General features: G+C 42.7%; 1 protein-coding gene across 2 annotated transcripts; it reads right to left on the bottom strand.

Annotated features, from left to right (window-relative positions):
- Positions 1 to 203: 203 nt before the first annotated feature.
- Positions 204 to 20,884, bottom strand: COLEC10 (collectin subfamily member 10). Of its 2 annotated transcripts, none has more exons than XM_014965608.1 (6): positions 20,306 to 20,884; positions 8,979 to 9,050; positions 7,393 to 7,464; positions 5,350 to 5,403; positions 3,987 to 4,082; positions 204 to 2,573 (listed from the first exon to the last, which is right to left on the bottom strand). In XM_014965608.1, the coding sequence occupies exons 1-6, from the start codon at positions 20,451 to 20,453 to the stop codon at positions 2,182 to 2,184; spliced, it is 834 nt and encodes a 277-aa protein (XP_014821094.1). In that variant the 5' UTR covers positions 20,454 to 20,884; the 3' UTR covers positions 204 to 2,181. The 2 variants fall into 2 exon arrangements, with proteins under 2 accessions (XP_014821094.1, XP_014821095.1); XM_014965609.1 differs by having other exon boundaries at positions 8,979 to 9,054; positions 20,306 to 20,388.
- Between the last annotated feature and the right edge of the window lie 282 nt (positions 20,885 to 21,166).

The following is a 21,166-nucleotide window of genomic DNA, read 5'->3' as shown; positions in this document are numbered from 1 at the left end:
TGGAGAAGGTATCAGTGTGATTGTGCCTACCCACAGGGATGTTGTTATGCCACTTCTGTAGGACTAGTAAGAGCTAACCTGGTGTGAGTGAGGCTAGCAGCCCTGGGCTTGAACTTCTAAAAGGCATTGCTTTTCCTCAAGAAACTTTGCCTTGAATTAGTCCAATTTTTTATCATTACCCATTAATGATTCTAAAACCAAAGTGTTTAACTGAATGAGTTTATTACTATAGATCCTAAAAAAGTGTAATTCTGCTTAATTTTTGGGCAATATCATTTCCCAGGAAGGGAACAATTCAGGAGGAGTTATGTTGTGCTGAGTGAACCTGTTTGCCCAAATACTCTCATAGCGTAGTAGGGGAGTAATGAAAAGAAATGTGGTCCCACCCCTTCATTCACTGGTCTGAATAGTTCCCTGGAGGGTGTGTAGCAACATAAGTAATTTACTGCTGGTAGCAACAATTGGTTTTCTGGAGGAACAAGTAGCAAAGAAACTGGATTACAAGAATGGTTCTGAGTCATGGAGTCTCCTGGGATGCTGCTGCGTTGGTCATTGCTCAGAGATGAGCTTGGAGTCAAACTAACAATGAGCTAAATGGTTTGGAGGATTTTCCTGTTGAGGGTGAGGTTGAGGCAGTATGGCTGTTGGCTAGTTGCCATTGCAGTGCTTTGCACAGCAGTAGAAAGGAGAGGTGGACCTGACCCTCTGCATCTCCAGCCCTTCACATACCCAGAGGAAGACTATGTGCAACTGGTGTTCAAAGTGACCTGCAGGGTACGTTGCTGCACTGTGCCTAGTGTCTAGCATTCTCCTTAACCTCCAGATATCATTCCTTCATTTTTAGTATCAAGTGGAAAATAAAATCTATAGACCTTCATTGCAGGAACCCTAGGGTTTTTCCTGACATCTCCTGCTGTGAGGAAGGGTGAACCATGACTAAGAACAGGCTTACTTCTGAAGGCAAAATAGTTGCTGTGTCTTAATAAAAGAGCTCCTTCAGTATTATCAAAGATAGGAAAATGTGATCCATGATGGGCATACTGACACGGAGATCTGAGTAGCTGGGCAGTGACAGTGAAGCCTTCATGCTTAACTGCTCATCATTTGTGGAGAGTCCTGCTGATGTGCGTGACTAAGTTGCTCAACCACACCTGAATCTGGGTTCTTGGGGGATAAAGCCTATTCTGTAGCTTCTTCCTGTGTCACAAAGGTGCAGGTGATTTTAGCATTAGACATCAGACTTCATTGGCTACTGAGTTAGGGAGTTAACGCGTTCCTAGAATCACTTCTTAAATGAGCAATGCACGTTATTGCAACTGAGGCTACATGTGCCTGTACAGCCTACAGCAATGGTGTTGCTTCCCTTGCACTCTTCTCTTTGTGCTAGAGTTTTCTACATTTTCCACAGATTTTTTGGGACATCAGAGGCTGGAACTGCTCCATCTATTCTCAGGTTGCCTAAAATTTGGGCAGACATGCATGCAGAAGTGCCATTGCTAAATTAATTCCTCACACCCCAGACCAGCCTGATGGACCATGGAGGGGGAGCAGAGGTGACTCCTTCCCTGTACAACAGGCAGTGTAATTGCACAGCCAAATGAAGAGGGTATGACACCTTCTAAGTTTGAAGTTGTCCCTGCTTTGTACAGAAGATTCCACCAGATGACTTCCAGTGATCCCTTCCAACTTAAAGTATTCTATCATTCAAATCAAAGAAGGGTCTTTTCAAGAGAAACTAAAATTTTTTTCTTCCAGCTCTGAATTCACCAGGGAAATTTCTGGGACTTCCTTTACAGGTCAAAGAGGAGTAAACATCATACTCTTTCCGTCTGTGAACTTTGTGAAGCACATCAGTAAGTAATACACCAGTGAGTTTACTATTTCTGGCATTAGTGAAATCACATTCACCTCTGTGTGCTCTGAATTTGCCCCTAAATTACACATAGACATGCCCACCCAAAATTACACACAAAAATGAAATAAAAATTCACAACTGGCTGGGTGCTCCCTGCAGACCTGTGCTGGCTTTATGGTCACTGCCACCTTAACAGTAATTACTCTTGCTGTCGGTGAGGTGAAGGCTGGAGTGAGCTCTGTGCTTGGTTGTCTGCTCGCTCTACAGTGGATGAATGAGGAGGGGTTGTTGTATGTACAGCAGGTGCCAGGCATGTTCTGTGGCACTTATTTCCTCTTCTTGAGGAATTCACAGACAAAGTAGATGGTGACTTGGCACTCAGAGTCATTCCACTCTCCCGTGCTGAGCATTTCCACACAGTCCTCGCGGCCAGCTGGGTCATGAGGCTCTCCTTCCTTCCAGTTGCTGTAGTTCTGCAGTGGGCTGCTGTCTGCGTACACAAACTGTCCTTCTTTTTCCATGTCGTTTAGCCCAATGAAGGCTCGGAAGAGGCCACTGTTGGAGATGTAGTCAGCAATCAGGGCATTGGTTGCCTCATCTTTAGGCATGGCCAGTGTTCCTCCCCTGTCCCTGCAGTGGATCAAGGCTTCTCTGTAATTCTTCTCTTCTTTCACGATGTAGTAGAATTTCTCGTCTGTCTCCCTGATACCTGCTATAACTTTAAAGGGGGGGAAAAAAAATTGCTTAATGACATATCAACAGTATGACAATGAGATGATTTTTACATTAGAATTAATAAAAGGGAGAGAGGAAAAGTATTTCCATCACTGAGTTTGTGATGAATGATGAGAACATGATCAGAGACTGATGCTACTAACGGGACTGACAAGCACCTTGCACACATTAGGACAAGAACTATTCAGTCCTGATTGGCGTGTGTCTCCTGTGACACCTAAGTTTTACTTCACGGATATCTAGTAGTAATCAAATTAAGGCATGCTAAATGGACAAATAGCAATGTCTGATTCTGAATTGCTCCTGTTGCTTTCGATGTTTTTGAATACAGATTGTGAAAGAATGCCCTGAGATAGAAACACAGGGGTATAAATAGCTTTTCAGGTCCCTTCCATGTAGAGAAAAATCAATGTGATTACTAAAACAAGACATTTTAAATACAGCCTGGTATTCAGAGCTGCTGTAGCTGCTATGTGGCATTGACTAGGAACAAGACTGTGGCTGCTCAGCAGCTTTAAAAGACAAACTTCTCAACCAGAGTATATCCTAGAGAATTAATCAGTGCCAAGGCGCGTGCCTGGGCAGCTGGAAGCTGATTGTCCCTGCTGATGGATTGCTGGAATAGTCCTGAGCAGAGCTTTGGCCTGGGGCAACTAACATTCTCCCAAACAATTCAGGAGTTACCCCAGGCACAGTTTAGGAGTTAGTAGAGGGACACTCCTGATAATGTGGCATTCAGTTTTGTAGGATTTCATATTACAGATGAGGGCTGTTCTGTGCTGGTTGTCCACAGTCCCAGAGGAGAGTCTCAAACACGTTTCTTTCACTGATACAGACTTAGTCTAGTCCTAGTGGTGGAGCCTTCTGAAAATAATGCTTCCTTGCAGTGAGGGCAGTTTGCACAGTCCACCTGCCAGTGCCATCTGTGAACCTGGCTCCCTGGCGTCTTATAACCCATGTGTTGGTCCCTTGTTACCAGACAATGGTGCTCACACTGAGGGGAGCACTAGGAGTGCCATGTCTGAAGCCTTCCTGTGCAGCAAAAGGATCAAGGGGTTCCTCTTGCTTTTTGCCCTCTTTCTGGAGCAGATTGGCACAAACATTTTCCTTTCATTGCCTGAGTGGGTGCTGAGCAGCCGACTGACTGTGCAGAGCTGGTTAGCAAGCTGTGCCTTGTGCTTTTGATGATTCTTTATGTTGTATTGTTGATCATCTCTGTATTATTTTTGCTTTTATTTATCTGCTGTTTATATCCTTACAGGTGTAAGACTTTTCTGTGTGTGACCCTCTCTCTGCGTCATCTATGGATGCTGCCATAGAGGAGCAATGGTAGAAGAATAGCAATGATAAATGTTATAGGAGCCAGATAGATCACCTCATGCATAATGATTCTTACCGTTCTTTAGAAACTTGATAGATGTGTTAAGTCGAGCAACATTGATAGTCATTTGTCCAACAACTCTGCGGTATCTTCCACAGTCACAGACCGTGCCTGATGCAATGCAAAGGACAGAGGATTTATCTGTTTAGAAGCATTTGTGTGTGTGTGTGTGTCTGTAGGGTCAGTTATAGCCCATTTCCAAACCTTCTGAAGAGTTGGCCTCCACTTGTGGAGAGCCAGTCTCATTCTGCCCTGCCGGTTATATTTCTGTTGACCAAAGCAGTTAATATTTCGGCTCTGTTCACTCCCTTGATAACTGGCTTAAAGTTCCCTACCTTAAAAAATATGAATGGAAGAGTTTGCCATCTTCCTTCCACCCATATCAGTGTAGGATTTGCCCATCCTCTGCCCCTCTCATCATCGATTCCATCTAGCTGCGGAGATGTGGCTTGTCATGGTGTTGCCTACAGTGTTACAACTAAATGCCAAAGGTCTGCCTTTGTATCTGTAAACAGCACTGGTTCCCTGGCCTTTTAACAGGAACAAGAGCCTCCAGGAAATGAAAAACAGCTCTTTTCTCAGTGAAGGTGTTTTGTGAGTATGCAGAGAGATGGGACTGGCAAAACTTTGGTAGAAGGACCATATTAGTGAACTGCTGCATGCAGCTGTGGTACAGCAGAAGTTGATAACAACTCAAATAATCAATAGATTTCAAGCACCGAAGTGTCAGTTTTGTTGGTAAACTGAAATTTGGCTCGGTGGTTTTGTTGTTCCTCTGTTAGGAAACAAATTTGTTGCTGATGGTTTCCCATTAAGAACTAAACTGGCATTGCATATGAAATCTCTTAAAAATGAACACAACTGTACATTCAAGGTGGGAAAGCATTCAAGGTTATTAGGACTGAGAAGAACTTTCTGGGTCATCAGATTCAATTCTCCTTCTGTAAGCAAATACATTGCATGCATTTGACAACAAATTATGCTCTGTCTACAGTCACTTATTTTTTGTCCCCTTGCTCTTATTAGGAAACTGTTAGACGACTTCATTGCTTTGGTATTGAGAAACTCTTCTACTTTTCAATGTAAATGTACTGCTGTCCCGTCTATGTGTTACTTTTTATGACATCAAACATTGCCCATTAATTTGGGTAACTGTTGTCCATATTTGTGTATGTTGGTATTTTCATAGGCATCAGTCCTGTCCCTACCCAAGCCTTCATTTTCCTAAACAAAACTTTTTCGGTCTCTTCATGTTTGTTTTGTCTATTCTCAAATTTGTCCATGGACTTCAAAATGTTATCAAACTCCAGACAAACCAACCCTGAAATCGAAGACCCGGGAGACTTGACCATTCTGCAGAGAAGGATGCATAGCATACCTGCTTTTCCCTTTTTTCCAGAAACTCCTGATAAGCCTTTGGCTCCTTTATCACCTGAATAAAGAGGAAAATATAAGATCAGATCTCAGACAGTGCACATGTCAGGGGAGCATATTTGAAAAACCTGTTTAATAATATATTAACGGTATGCTTCTGATGTATTGTACTGGCAGATGTGCCAAGTCAAACAAAGTGTGATTAATTCCAGTGTATGAAAATAAGGAGAACCCTTTAATAACTAACCCACTGATAACACAGGCATCTGTTGCGCTGCTGGTTCCTGGTACCACTTGCTTTAAATATAAATTGCACAATGATCCTGAGAGGCTGAAAGCACTCAAGAAATCTGTGGGATGTAACACCTGGGTTTTTTCATTGCCTTGCAGGACAGAGCCCTTCCCTGGGTTCAGGAGCCCCGTGATGGGACGAGGCACCAGATGAGGCTGATGTGCACTAAGGCACTGAATTCACGTGTGCAAGAGGTTCCGTGTGCGGGCAGCAGTTGGCACCTGCACGAAACGAGGTCAGTAAGGAGCAGCGTTTCATTTCACAGACAGTTTATGGAAATGTGACTTATTGTCATCCAACTGCTTTCCCCTTCTTCTATAAATCATAAAAAAATATAGAAATACTTTTCCAAATGTTGTGCTACTATGTAAGTGGAGATGACCAGCTTTTTAAAAAATCTCAGCTGTAATTTGGATCAGATCAGGAGCAGCTGGACTTCATCTGAAATTCATGTCAGCTCTTTCTTTATGAATTAAAGCCTTCAAAGGTCAAAAACTGCTAATGCTTGCTTTGCCTTTCTTTGATGGCCGTGTTTTGATATGCTTTTTCCTTTATATGGCTGTGGGTTTTAAAAAGAAAATAGGAATTGGCTGTCATTTTAGTTTGCTCTGTTTGACACTGCACACTTATAAGCTGAAATTTCAGCGTTGCTTCATTAAGAACTTGAATGTTTAATGGTAGATTTTAACAGTGACCTTTGCTTCTGCAAATATAGAAAGAAAATGACAAAAACTAGAAGGGTACAATAAACTGTACATTCAGGTTGAGAGAGAGCTTGATTTAAGGGCTCAGAGCATTGGTTTACTGCAGATAAAGATAAGCAATTTGTGGGATTCTTAAATTCTAGTCTCCTTTGGTGGTTGAAGACATTTTAAGAGATAACTGTGTTTGCAGTTGTCTAGGTACTTCTGAAAGTTAGTCCCTCAGGCCAAATTCTTTTGTTCTTTTCTGATACTGAGGCTGGCTAGAGGCCATCACAGCTTTATTTAAAACATTGGCTTGAGAAGCTCCCAGGAGAGATCGTTCCACCCACTCACCCACATGCCTGAGTTCATGTGCTGGTTAGAGACCACAGAGTTCCCCTGGGGATGGTGGAGTCCCTGCCTGGCTTTTAAGGCAGGTCTCCTTGTGGCAGAAGTGATATTCCTTCTTAAGTAGCTCTCTAGGAATACCGGAAAGGAATGTCTGAGCCTCTTCTCAGGCAACCAGAGCATAATTTCATGAAATCATTGTCCAGGTATATTTGGACTGTTGATTTGCAAGGAGTATTTGTCCCTCGTTATGCAAGTGCTTTCTTAAAACTCCTAAAATCCTTTCCTTACCTAGCTGTCCTGTGTGTTGCTTGCTCATCTCTCCCACAGCAGTGCAGGTGACAAGGTGTGACATCCCGAGCAGCAGCAGAATATTGACCTGGGCCCTCAGCGTCCAAAGCAGAGGCACAAATTTGGCTTTCTCCGTTAGAGCATTCAGAGAATTTACTTCACAAGGGCCAGATTTCTCCCTACCTTTTTTACCATCAAATATGATTGATTTCTTAACTCATAAAGCAAATTATTTCAGCCAAATAAGTATATTGCACATGGGAAATAAAACAAGAATATCTCAGTTAACTGTCATCATCTATCTTTATGCATAACTTTACTTGGGGAGCATTGGTTGCAGCTGTTATTTGATATTACTCCATACCTGGAACTCTCACAAAACACATATTTGCCTTGAGGGAAAAAACAAGAAAATTCCCTGACCAGAGCTTACCTTTTCCACCAATAGGACCAATTTTCCCAAGCATTCCCTGGTCACCAATATCTCCCACAGGTCCTTTGTTTCCTGAGAGAAGAAATAAGAGGAAAAAAGTGTGGATGGTTTCTGTCATTTCTCTCCCAAGGCGCTATTTAGGTCTCTACTGCTGCTCTTTTTCCTGAGCGTGGCCAGTCCATAGTGTGGCAAAGCCAAAATGAGTGGAGCCCTGAAGATGGCTGGAGGACAGCACAGATCTCTGCTGCTGTAGGGTACAACAGTGGGACGTTGCAAGGCTCCTTAGTAGAACTTCCTGTTCAAATGCCCAGAAACATCATGGGCATAAAAACTTTTTTATTTTACAGAAAATGCAAACTAAAACTGCTAGTGAGTATTCAAATATTGTTTTTACTTCACGGCCAAGCTAGGCTGACAGCAGGTTTTATTTTTTCTTGGGTTTGTTTTTTTTTTAATTCACCCCAGACAAAAGCCTTTCCTTCTTTCTTGAGGTAAAGTCCTTGTGGCTTTGCTGGGAATCCTTCTCAAAGCAGGACTGCAAATAGGGAGCTACTAGTTTTGCTGTCTGTGCTTTCCCAGTCCTCTGAGCACCAAAATAATGGATGCCTTTTTAATTGATTAATAGTGTGTCTGAAATAGCTGGCTAATGATGACAGCCCAATTTAGGGAGTCTCAGTGTGCACACTAACATCATTAAGATGCTTCCTAAAGGGTTGGTTACCTGATTCCCTTTTATCTTATCTGATCTTCTTTTTAATGTAAGAAGCAAAGTCATACAAATGCACTTGAATATGGAATATTTTTTTTATTATTATAACAATAATAACAGGATGACTTTAAAGTCTCTATAAAAGTAAAAATTTTCCTGATCAGTCTTACTGTCAAGGAAGAAAGAACATGGATATGCATTATCATTAAACTCTAACGACAAATTAAGCTTTTGCGTTAGAGTATGCAAACAAGGCTGACATCATCACATCTGGTGCCTCAGAATGCTCTGCCCAGCTCACTGTGTGGATATGGGAAATGTTTAATAGGGCTGAGTCCTGACACCTCTGTGACTCCTTGTTCTCAGCTCAGATGCTGTTTGATCAGAGGAACTTTGTTTCTCAGTGTGTACCTTCATTTGCTTTTCTGCAAAATAGGGACAACTGGCTGAGACAGAATTTTGTTGAGCATCCTGATGTATTAGTAGGAAGTAACTCTCAAAATTCAGTTTCAAATAGAGGATCATTTCAGTAAGAGAACAGTAATCTTTCTGATTATACATATGATCTGGGTAATACATTTGATCTGAGCCTTTTGGATCTCACTTATGACAGCCATTTAGGAGAGCAGCAATAAATATACTAGATTATTACATGACTCTAAGTTTATTGCTATATATACCCGTCTTAAGTATCGGTAGGAATTGCACCAAGCTCTCTGAATATTGTTAGGTTCACTGATTAATGTTTGACAGGATTGTGAAATCTACTGATGCAACAGGAATGAAAAGCATTAAACATCAATGATCATATGCACCAGTAAGGTGGTGTATAATGATATTCACATACCAGTAATAGCCAACAAACGGTCATAAATACCTTTTGGTCCTTTTGGCCCAACCTTCCCTTGTTTGCCCACTTCTCCTCTATCTCCTTTTTCACCTTCATCCCCTTCCAAAAAATAGAAAACAAAGCATCATGGTACATTTCTCTCAGTGCAGTAAGTACAACTATACAACCCCAGAAAATAAAGTTCTCAGGTGTTTTTTCTACTCATTTCTTTTTATTTCACATTGAAGACACAGTAGCCATGGGATACATTTCTAAAGAAGAGCTGAATAATCTGACCATCATTAGGAAAAGCTAAAAACTTTCCCTTTCAGGGAGGCTGTTCCAACATAAGAGTTATAACACCAACTTCTATCCCTGCCCTTTAAGCCCTATTAGCCATACAGCAGATAAATAAGCCAGTCTTCCTCTGTTGGGAAACCTGTACACACATGGGAGAACTGCCAGGGGAGGCAACAGGAATTTATTAATTGTTCCTAATGACTCTGTTCATAGTCACTCTGTGTTCAAGGTATGCATATGCTTTTGGAATGGCAGGAATGTAAATATGTTGAAATAGATCTTAACGTAGACCTTAGCACGTAGTATGGGAGAAGTCTTGCCTTCAGTTTTTGACAGGTGACATTTTTATGTTGATATAACAAAGCATTTTGCAATTACTCCAATGCTTTATTTTGAAGATGTCAAACACAGAGTATCTATAAGAGGTAAATTCATTACATTTGTGAGAGCAGTGCAGAGATTTCTCCAAATGAGAGCAAGACCCTATCACACAGGTTCCTGTATAGTACTGTATAAGTTCTCTTGCTTATAAGAGACGGTAAGAGATAGTCATTGAGTAAAGGAACAAGACAGAAATTAATAGGAAAGAAATGTTATCTCCTTCCTTAGATAACATATCATTTCACTTGACATTATGCAGGAAATTGGAGACACAACTAGACTTGATTTTCTGGTCTTCTTAGTTTTGAGCCAAATCCCAAGAACATCTTTCTTCTTTTTTTTTTTTTCTAGACAAATGCTGGGGGGATGACAACTCCTGTACCAAATGACCAGCACTGAACACAGGAAGCCTTCCAAAGCCTCCCCCCTGCTCCCTACCCTTGTTTGCAATAAGCCTTGCCATGTGGTGGGAAGCAGCTCCGCAATCTCTTGGCCAAGCCAGGATCTCACATGTGAGAGGCAGCCAGCTGTGTCTGTGCCTGCAGCCCAGAAAGACAGAAGAGGCTGCAGTTCAGTATATGGAGACCCAAGGAAGGGAAATCTGTCTGGATGTCAGCAAAAGAGAAGTGAGGACAGAAGGACAGCATTACATGACAAGACCAATAATCTGTCTCCCTGAAGATGGTGCCTCCAGCCCTGGCAGAAGGTGTTCAGGGAAGCGGTGCTGAGGGTGACTATGACCCATGCAGCCACTTCCAGCCTCTCACATGTGGTCATTTATGGGCTTGTCTGAGCCTAGCACTGCATCGAGACCACTAGTGGACAGCCACTAGTGATTCTTGTGCCTTTTAAATGCCTTTATATTTTTGTCCCTATGGTATTGGTATTGTCTGGCAAAGAGGTCAATGATGTACCGACGGAGACAGTAGCTTCTCACGTGTCCTGGTTTGAGGGCGCAAACCACACCATGGTTGCTTTCAGACCGATCATTTCATTGTATCTCATTCTTATTTTCTGAAAAATAGTGCCCACTCATTCCTCATTTACCTTCTCCTACTTCTGTAGCCACAGGTAGCATATCATGGGCTGTTCTGTGGGGTGATGACAGATGAGAAGTGGTGCATATTACTTGCAGCATGTAAAATGTAGTATTAGCTGTTTGTCTCCTTTCCAAGTCAGTTATGGAGACTGAGCTGAGCCTGTCCCTGTGTGCCAAAACACCATTCAGTGTTGGGACTCTCTTGTGGAGGACAGACTTATGGTGTCAGTCATGATACCCTTTGCGGGGGATTGTCAGTGGTCCACGCTGAGGAGATAAAGGACTGAACTTCAGTCTGCATTAGAGGGAGGAAGCATTTGCTAAAGGGATGGACAAGGAGGAAACAACACGGGGTGTGTGTGCTGGTTCAGGCGCTTTGTTTGTTTTTAACACCAGATGATACAGGACAAAGGAGGAAGGGAAAAGGCTATAAGCAGTCAGCAATAAAAGTTTTAAACATCTCTATTATTACTGGTTCTTGAAAGACCTGGAAGGGTCAGTATATATTTCCAAAAGCCAAGCTCCTTAACTCTGCAGCTGAAGCTGTGTGTCTGAGCCTGGAGCTGATGGAAGGATGCCTGCTTTTACTGGGTTCTTGTCTACAGATCATCAAAACAGCAGAGCCAGAGAACACAGGGTTTAATTTTGCTGTTGACCTCAGTGCTAACAACATTTACAACTGAGAAACCAAGAAATTGTCCTTTCCAAACCTATCTATGAAACCCTTGAGAAAAGTGTAAAAGTCACTTCTTAGTACTTCAGAAATTCAGAAAATATTCCCAGAGGCTGACAAAGGGCTTGTGAAATGAAATTCCAGGAGAAGGTTAAGAGCTGATCTGGCCACGGTCTGAAAACCCGTACAGGGGGAGAAATGTGTGATAATAGAAAGGAAGCAGGGTGTGATGCAAAAGCTGGAAAAGCTGGGTGAGTCCTGACTAGAAATGCAACATGGGGATATTTAACAAATATACCCACTGCTCTCCAGCAGCGAAGGGAGATGTAGGAGGCTTTTCATGTCCAGCCTTTCCCAGTGCAATGAATTCCTTTCTGTAAGACAAGCTGTAACTCTGGGTCTGGTGCAGAAATTGCTGAGGGAGTTTCTTTGGCACGTGTCATGCAGGAGAGCAAATAAGATTCCTGCTGACCTTCCAAAGCAGGGCTTGTCACCCCAGCTGCTCTCACCACCAGCTAATTACATTCTCTGTGGCTTGCAGGCTGCTCTGTTGGGTTAAAGGCTCTAGAGAGGCTGTTTGCTGCAGAAGGAAGACCTCTGTGCAAGAAAGATGCTTTTTTTGGTGGGGTAAGAAACATTGCTTAGAAAGTTAATCTTAGATATAGAGCCAACGCAAGAAAGTCAATATATGAGTGGAGAAGCTGTGATTACTTTCAAATTTGTTTTCTTCCAGTCTTATTTTCAACATTTTGAGCCAGAGAAAGCTGCAGTGTCTTTTTCTGAGAGGCTTTAGAGCAAGCTTTTCACGCAAGGGCTGCTGGAGATGAAGCTAGGGGTTGTGCTTTATGGGCCATCAGACTAAGAGGTGACAGATGAAAGGGGTAGAAGGCATGGGAAAATTTGTTCTGGAGATTTTGAGAGATTAGGGAGTGCTTCAACTTTTATTGCTAACACCTTATGTAGTCCCAATTTTTGCTCAAGCCCTCTAAAAGCCTAAGGGAGAGGGAAGTAAGATCTATCACCTGTTTCATCTTGGTGTAAAGCAACCTACCACACTCTACCTTAGTTTCCTTACTTAGGAAAATGAGAAGAATAATAATTTGCCTATTGGTAAGGGAGGGAAATCCTGCTTTTCTCCCCATATTGCAGCTGAGAATGGGTAGGCCATTACAAAGCAAGGGTAGGAGCAAACGGTATTCATTAGCAATATCACTTCATTGTTAATTTAAGACTGGATTAAGCCCAGTGCTTGATAATATGGTGGTGTCATTATAAAAGAATTGTGTCCAATTTAGCAGTTGTGTGTGATCTCAATTTTTTTGTCGAGAAACGTGAACTCTTGGGTTATGCTCCCCCCTTGTGGTCTCGTTATGATTTGCAACGAAGTAGGAGCAATTGTAAGAGCTTGGTTGATTTTGTTTTGGGCAGGGGTTGAGTTGGCTTCGTCTCTAATTTATAGTAAGTGTCTCTGCCTTTCCTCTGGAACTTCATGTGGACAGGCCATCCTGCTGTAATCCAAAAAGCCAAAAAAAATTAATCTAAATCCTGCCAGTACTCTGGACCGGGTTTTTTCAATTTTGTACTTTCAATATTGTGCTTTGTGCAATTTAAGTTTTCTTGCAGAAAAAAAACCCACCACTGATCCCTGACCTCATGTGCTTGTAGTCTATACCTAGAGGTTAACCTTTCCTTTGTCCAGCTTCACACTTGGGACAGAGTCAGGTTGAGTTTTAACCTAAGTAGCAGATTGTCACCTTAAAGCTGTGATTGCAAGGATGTCAGACAATGTACTGCACTGGAATTTAAAGCATGGGTGAAGCACTTGGAGCCAGTAGCTGAAGCAAGACCATTTCTCAACCTTGCTAGCATTCCCTCAAGCTGATTCACTTCTTTTATATCACAGATTTAAAATACTAGACTATTAAAATAAACACATGGAACAATAAATTACTAGGCTCTTCCAGCTTGGGACCGTGTGAGACAGAAGGAAAGCAGAAGCCATACACAGTAAATGACTTTTGGAGCCATTAGACAATTTTAATTGTAATTGAGAGGGAACCCTAGTCCTTCTTTCTCTTATAAACAAGCTGAGGAAAATGCTGAAGGTCTAATAATCAGCAGGATTTTTACGCAGTTGAAAGGGGCTCTGCCTTTTTAGGAGTTTCACTAAATAACACAATGTTGAGAGGTTACATTTGGTAAGAATTTAATTAGTAAGAATTTACTGACCTTCAAGTGACTTCGAATTCCCTGCTGAATCTTTTGTAGGTATTTTATCTAGTTTGCATTCATTAATAGAGGAAATTTCCAGGTTAAATTGTTCGCATATGTTTAGTGACTCTCCAAGTCTTATGATCAAGGGCTGACTCTGGTTCTTGGAGAATCAGGGGGTAATTTGGGGGATTATGGAGTCCACCCTTACCTCCAGAGGCAGCCCTGCATCAGGGTGAGAGCACGTCTGCAGGCTGCCTAAAGGCTAAAGCTGGGAGGTGATTCCTAGCTGGGCTTATGCCTGTGTTTCTCTGTGGTCATGCAGCCTTTTCACTTGGCATTCTGCTGAGGGACTCCCTGCGTCCACACTGGGTTTTACTGAGACACTTGCCAGGTCTGATGGCAAATCATGGACTGAAGTCAGCTCCAGTTTCTGTCTCCTGACCAAAAATACCGCAGAAATGTTAATGCTCTCTCAGCCTCTCTTCTGCAGGTATACCTTCCTTCACACTCCACGGCGTACCCACCCTTTCAAATGATAGAAACTCCACTTATGCTGGGCTACAGCACAGTTGTCCTCCTACATCAGATAGCCTGAATCGAAAAAAGCCCACCACCGGTCAAAAAAGTCCTTGAGAAGCCCTGGGAGCATGACTGATTTGCTGTGATGGAGGGAAGGATGGTTAATCTTGATTAGTATGCACTGATTTGCACTGCTTGCCTTGGATGCATTTAACACTCCTAGGCGTTGTCAACGTCCCACCACAGAGGCTTTGTATGAAATCTGTTACGTGGTTTTTGCCTTCTGATCATGGAGGACAGTTCTGCTGAGCTCCATGTTTCATGCTTGTAGTTCTACCTCAGGTGGTGTAGGGACCCTACCCATCTCCACAGATAAAGGCTGACGAGTGCAGGTGATTCTGCCTGGACTGAGTTTTAAACTGAAGGGATAAGGATATGTGCATGATTCTGAAGCTTTGAGAGTCCTTCAGGAGCAACTGAATGCCTTGCCCTCCTGGAAGAGCCCTGCAGATAGCCACAGGATTAGCTCTGCGGCCCACGGACACTGAGTGACCCTGAGCACTGTGGACCTCTGCAGCACTTGCACACGCACAATCTCTACTGAGAGGTTTTGTCGCCAGAGGGAGTCGCAGACTCCCAAGAAATAAGCAAATACAGCCCAGTTTGTCTTTCCAGGGTACAAGCACGTCACAGCTACGTCAATGGAAAGCCTCAAATTTTCCTCTAATTTCACTTTCAGTGTCCTTTAGATCCTTAGCAATTTCCCGTAGCAGTGGGGATTCTTGCTTTCAAGCTATATATGGCTAGTGAGGACAGGGTTTCTTGACATCTGCCTGTCTGACACGATGTCCTCTTCCCTGTCCTTCCTCCTCCCTTCAGCCGCCAACACTAGCCTGCACGCCCCCTCCCCTCTGCCTAATGCTGAGCACTCTTCCCACCCTGTGTTGAAGGAATTAAACTCACCAAACAGAGGAATATCCATAAGGCAAACACGTTTTTAGTGAGTAAGCTGGATCAGCTCAGTGAAAAGTCTGGTGAGTAAACAGCCGAGCCAGCACCAGGTGAAGGCAGGACCAAGGGTCAGACGGCCAAAACCCCTCCCAGATGGGTGCAGCTGTAGTGTGCAACTGCACCCATAGCCACGCTCCAGGTGTCCTGCAGGAACACGCAGGGCTCCACAGATTTCACCATGAATAAATAAATAATAAATAAATAAAGCCTTTTGCTCACACGTTCTTGGATATGTCATCATTCACTGACTTCAGTAGGAATGCCCTCCTATTGCATTAGATGAGCAAGACCCAAGCCCTCACTAGGCTCAGTGAAGCTCTGCTGACTTGTATTATTTGAAAGTCTGGGCCTTTGTGTATGACTGGGACATACATTATTTCTTTAATAGCACAGAAATAATTTAATTAAATTAATTTAAATTGTTCCTGATATTTTTTTTACTTCGTCTGCCCAATTTAATTTTCCCAGTCTGTTCTCCTGCCATTCTGATGTGATCTCAGAGACCCATGGATTACAGTGGTTTCAGTGAGGTATCAGAGTGACATATTGGTAAGAAATACAGACCCAGTATCTTTTGAATTTATGTGTTCAAGTCCCCACATGCATGCTTTGTAACTCAGGTTGCTAAACTTCAGAAACTTAACATATGCTAAAATAAGGAAGTCTAAAAGACATGAAAAATAGAATTATGTGTTGAAATTAAAGGGCTCTTCAGATCAAATGTGAGGTGCTAAGAGGGAAGTTTAGTTACAGGTTTGAACAGACTATAGGATGTGGTAAGGCATTTTATATTTTCAGAAGGAAATAGTAGCATATCTGGTTTCTGAGCGAATTTGAGATTTTCCAGGAGTGTAATTGCGTAAGTGCAATTAAAGCTGAGAGACGGACAGCTGTACTGGAGACCACAGTAAATGCTATTTTGAGGCACCAGCCAATGTCATGGAGTTTATAAGCACCGTTTGTCAGAAATAATAATAAGGAAACACTTCACATCTAAATTGGTATGGGAAACTCCCGGTATTCTTTGGATTTCATCTCATACCAGTTTCTCAACCTGGATCTGATTCAAGACCTTTGAAATTCCTGTGTATGGATTTCAAAGGAACTGAGCTGGGGCCTGGGACAGAGAGCAAGATCTAGAGCCAGTCTCCTGAAGCACTGAGCTCCCAGGAATCCACGTGAAATCAGCTGTAGCCTTGTTTCTGCAGAGCCAGCCCCCACCCCAGTCATCTCCTCCCGCTGCTCATGCTTTCAATGGGAGTTCAGGAGTCAACATTTTGGGCCCTCTGCTTATTTCTACCCTCATGTTGTTGCTTATTGATTTACTCAGACCAGGTCAAATCCCATCTCATCTATGACAAAAGCCCACTTAGAATTTCCTGTGCAGGTTAGACAAAACTGAGCTTGCAGTCTCCAGGTGAGAGCAGGCTGGAAGAAAGGACAGAGCTGGGACACCAGTTGAAGGAGGAGCCCAGGGCAGCAGAACCTGGTGCTCCTGATGCTGCTAGAGCACGGACCAACAGCTGGTGCTTTTGCTCACGCCACAGTAGCTGCTGCCTCCCCACAGACCCAGGTCCTCTCTCAGCAGCAGCAACAGCCAGCCAGCCTCCAGGCTTGGAAGGGTGGAAAGGAAGCAACAGGGCCATGACTAATTTTGCTAGGCCAAGCACTTGGATACCCTGGAAATTTGTTGTTTTGTTTATTCTTGATCTGGTTCTCTTTGGACCTGAGAAGTCGATGGAGTACAGGACTTGGCCTTTGTTGCTTGCCCTCATTACTCAGCTGTGGATCAGCATTACTTAATGTAAGTTTTCAGATGTCCTGTGCCAAAGCACTCCAGCAAAGACCAAGCTGTTACCAAATATTTCAAGTCAAACACCAAAAATCACTAGTTACAGATACTGAAAATCTGGTTTGATCCAAAGCACAGATTTGTTTCTTTTTTGGTTTCCTAGGGCATTTCAATATGGGTCCTAGAAAATGCCTCACACATTTCTAGTTTTAACTGCTATATAAACCAGCTGCTGTGTACCTCAAAAGCTTTTTCAGAAGGCAGAACAAGACAGCTATTGCATTAGGACTATGTTAATTAAAAATTATCCCCTCTTTTCGAGAAGAGACCTGAGCATTGTCCAGAGAAGGAAACTGGGAGAGCAGTGCCAGCTTTTGCTTTTCTCTTATACCTTTTTCCCATTTTCTGGAGTTGCTGTTTAGAATATATCTTTGCATAATTCTTTACAAACAGACTTCAACTTTGATTTGCTTGCACCAGCAATGGAAAAGCAGCAGAGAGATGGAGGGATGGCAAGGCACCTGGTTTGCATCAGGCAGAACCACCAGAGGTCAGACTTAAACTCCTGTTCATTTCTAAATGCTGAGCAGTTTAATTCAGACCGATTTCTGTCATTGCGACAGACAGTGCTAAAGGCTTACAGGACATTTACTGCATTCCCTCTGTTCCTGGGAGATTGCATCCTTCCAGGGTATTTTCTAGCTCTTTGTGTTACACACAAAGGCCTCTGGGTTTGCCTCGTGCTTTTTGGGAGCTGGTGGGACTGTCACAACCGGTTTGAAGACTTTCCTGATAATCAGCCTGGAATTACCCTTTCTTTTCATCCCATTGCTCATATCATACTTCTCTTGTGACATCTCAGGTATGAGCATAACAGATAGTATGTTTTTGAAGGGGAGGAATTTGGCTTGCTAAAATTAACTTGGACAGGTTACATGTGGCTTGTACAAGAAGTGGCCAATTTCACAACACTAATGAACCCTTTTTGAACAGGTGATTTTCAGGGTGAGCACGCAGAGAGGTTGGGTGCTCTCTCCTGTAGCAACTATTAATGCCTAGATGAGGAATTGAGTAATGCAACCTCCAACAGTGCAAGGAATGAAGGGCTGTAAGTTCTAAGCCTCTCCAAACAACCCCACTTCTCCCTCAGCTTTCTCCTCTCCATTGAGCTGTGTGATGGTAACAGCAGTATTGCTGCTGCATAGCACTGGCGACCATCCCACTTGTAGCCCTCAGACTGGATTTAGCCTGTGGGACAATTTGGGTCTTGCACTGGGATAGGTGAGGTGGGACGGTGTAGGAGGTCCTACAGCTATTGAATACCTTTTAAGTCCTTGCACTTCTAGGTGCTTTGGCCCATTAGATGCTCCCATGTTCATACAGAAGGAGGAAGTTGCCACAACAGGAATCTGGTCTGTGGTGGTAGAAAAGGCTGGCCAACGTACTGTGCAAGCTCAGCACCTCTGTCTTGTGTTTGGCCAGAAGATAGGATGCTGAGCAGATGGGGGTAAGGGATGAAAGTTGTGCAGGGTGTGTCAAAACCCGTTTTTGAGAGAACGGTGGACAAAGAGGCACAACAAATGTAGCAAAGAAAATAAAACTTACAAAAACAAAAGTCAGAGGCTTGTCCATTGTCAGGGTTAAAGTCTGAGCAGCAAAATGTTGCCTGTGGCTGTGGTGTGGTCCTAGGCTGGGGATCATGTGCTCTGAGTCCCTAGACACAAGATGGATAGAGGAAAACTGGCAGCAGGACAGACTTTCTTCTGCCATATTAGGTCAGCATGCTTCATCCTTGACTGCAAGGGATGCCTGAGGGGTAACGGGGTAGTTCACACCTCCAGCATACGCAGTCTTTCATTGCCCAGCTGACTGGCAGTCAAAACAACCAGTGCTACTGAGAGCTGCTTGTAACTGTCCTGGATGAGCTAAACTCTGGCAGGAACTAAAATTAGTCTACAGGTTCATATCACGTAGACTGCAAAATGTATTTGGTAACCTAGAAAGGATGTGACCCAGGAATTTGGAGGTGATTTACTTGATAGTCCTTTTACCAATCATGGGTCATGGGCATGGTAATCTAATTTTAAAGTAGTAGTGAGGACCGTGCCAATATACTGTTTGGCTCCTCTTGTGTCTTGGTGTCAGCCAGGAGGCAGCAGGACTGGTAATGGCTAAATCCTGACTTTCTCAGTATCGTGCTTGCAAAGAACCATAATATCTAACCTTTAAACGCTCCCTGGTCTAGCTCTATACAAGCTAGACCACAGAAACCAGCTGGAGTTCCAGCTACTCTCATGTTGTCACCAGACCACCTCATTAGCCTTCTGACTTGTTAAACACAATTCTGTCAAACTTTGTTCTCCAGCCTGCCATTATACAGATACTAACTAAACAAACTCCCACTAGCTCCCTTGGGGATCATCACATCTCTCTGCATTTATGCTGTGGCAGCAAAAGTTTAAGCTTGGATTGTAATCATAAAGAAATTAACTTGCTGATTAAAAATGGTCCTTTAAGCAGCGTGCATTTGAATAATCCATCATAAAAACAAATGAGTCTGTAGCAATACTTTTGACTTGATAATCTTTTTTCTGCTTAAAATTTAAATCAGTTGCATTTTTTTCTCACAGTCTGTAGCCTATAGAAAAATACAATGAATTACTAAAAAGAAAGCAATAGTTTGAACTGCAACAGCCGTGGTGCGGAATATATATTTTAGATCTGTCACTGCAAGATAGATTTGTACATCATGGACCTAATTTTTAGCTGAGGTACCCTCCAGGCAGTTCCATTGACGTTAGTTGTGTTACACAAAAAGTAACTTAATGCAGAAAATTTGGTTTCAGATATTTGCAAAGTGTTTTAAAGATAAAAGAACTGCACATGCCAGAGCTGATCTAGTTCTCACTGAAATCTGTAGCGAAAGTCCTGTTTAATTCAACAGGAGCTGCTGGATCAGGTCTGATGAACGCAGCAGTTGTGTTTACAAGTAGCATTTGGAAATAATGATAGTTCAGTCATTTTAAATATTGTGTATCTCTCTCTACCTATAGGTGCAAAGTTAACCATTAACAGTTCACAGTAGGTGCTTACTTTTAGACAAAGTCACTCAATTTGTGGCTGCTAGCTGTACTGGTTATGTGATGAATACAAGAAGTAAGAGAAGATTTATGTGTCTGGAGAAAGATGCAAAAGGACAACTCTAACTTATATGAGAATACGTCACACTGTTCCTGATACTAAACAAAAGCAATATCAAATCTCCTTCCTTCCTCACTTTTCCCCGTCACAGTTCCACTTCTCTAGATGTTTGTACAGCCTGCAATAATTCACATCTTTCATCCCCAGCCCATGCCACAAGCCCTCCATTTAAAAATCCTCCTGATTTTTAAAAATCAGCCTTTATCAGTAATGGTCTCAGTAATTAGCAACCTCATATTCCTCACCTTTTGGTCCAGGTAAAATTGTGTGTGTCGAGCAGACATCTGTTGTAGGTCGATTGTCAACATCAAAAGCAAAAATCTGAATTTGGAAGATAAAAAGCACTACTAGGGTCCCGTATTTCCTTAGCTGTTGTTCTTTCTTGCAGCTCATCCTTGCAGCCTCTCAGGAAATGCCTTTCGTTGTTACAGTCTTAACAAATGCAGCTGATTCAAAAATAAATGCTCCACTAACTGAAGCAGTGCAAAGTTGGGAGCTACATGCAAGAACAGCTAAATAAAGTGAAGAAAGGAGTTTGACGATGCTGTAGTTATTTCTGTCCTGCACATTATCCAGGATATTTATTTAACACTGACAGCTGTTTATTCCAATTTATCTCTTATCTGTGAGATGTTTAGCTGCTTTTGCCATGGAAAATTTCTTCAACATATGGGGATATCTCTTTTGTCATTTTTTGTTCCTTTCGGCGCTGAATCTTCATGCCCAGCTTTTCACTTAGTCAAAAGACAAAAGACTTTGGTATTGTATCCAAGTGAGTACTAATTAGCTATAGGATATTTGTGGCTGGTTTGTGCTGGAAGAGTAACGTAGACTCGATAAAACATGTGGAGAGACTTTTCCACAAAAGCTTTCCTCCAAGGAGCTCGTTACTGACAACAAATGAGCTGCCAGTCTGCTGTGGCTGGAAGTCACTGGTGCTATTTCACACCTTTTGGGTGCCATGTACCCATAGCTCCCAGAGCAGGGAATGAAAAGTTGATGTCATCAATAGGTGTTTGAGCCAGAAACTGACAAATGATGGTTTTATGCTTACAGATTGCTCCGCAATAATTGCTCCAAGCCCAGATTATGTTGGTAGACACAGT

This window comes from Calidris pugnax, unplaced genomic scaffold, assembly GCF_001431845.1.
Source record: "Calidris pugnax isolate Ruff unplaced genomic scaffold, ASM143184v1 scaffold41, whole genome shotgun sequence".
Lineage (NCBI taxonomy): Eukaryota > Metazoa > Chordata > Aves > Charadriiformes > Scolopacidae > Calidris > Calidris pugnax.
This window is presented reverse-complemented; position numbering and strand designations above follow the sequence as displayed.

What these genes read in the sequence shown, in the direction of transcription:
- COLEC10 (XM_014965608.1), bottom strand. Translation starts at nt 20,453, where the DNA reads ATGAGCTGCAAGAAAGAACAACAGCTAAGGAAATACGGGACCCTAGTA. An exon ending in AATTTTACCTGGACCAAAAG is followed by an intron (nt 9,051 to 20,305) that starts GTGAGGAATATG and finishes ATTTTTTGGAAG; the next exon opens with GGGATGAAGGTGAAAAAGGA. An exon ending in TGGTCCTATTGGTGGAAAAG is followed by an intron (nt 5,404 to 7,392) that starts GTAAGCTCTGGT and finishes CTCTTTATTCAG; the next exon opens with GTGATAAAGGAGCCAAAGGC.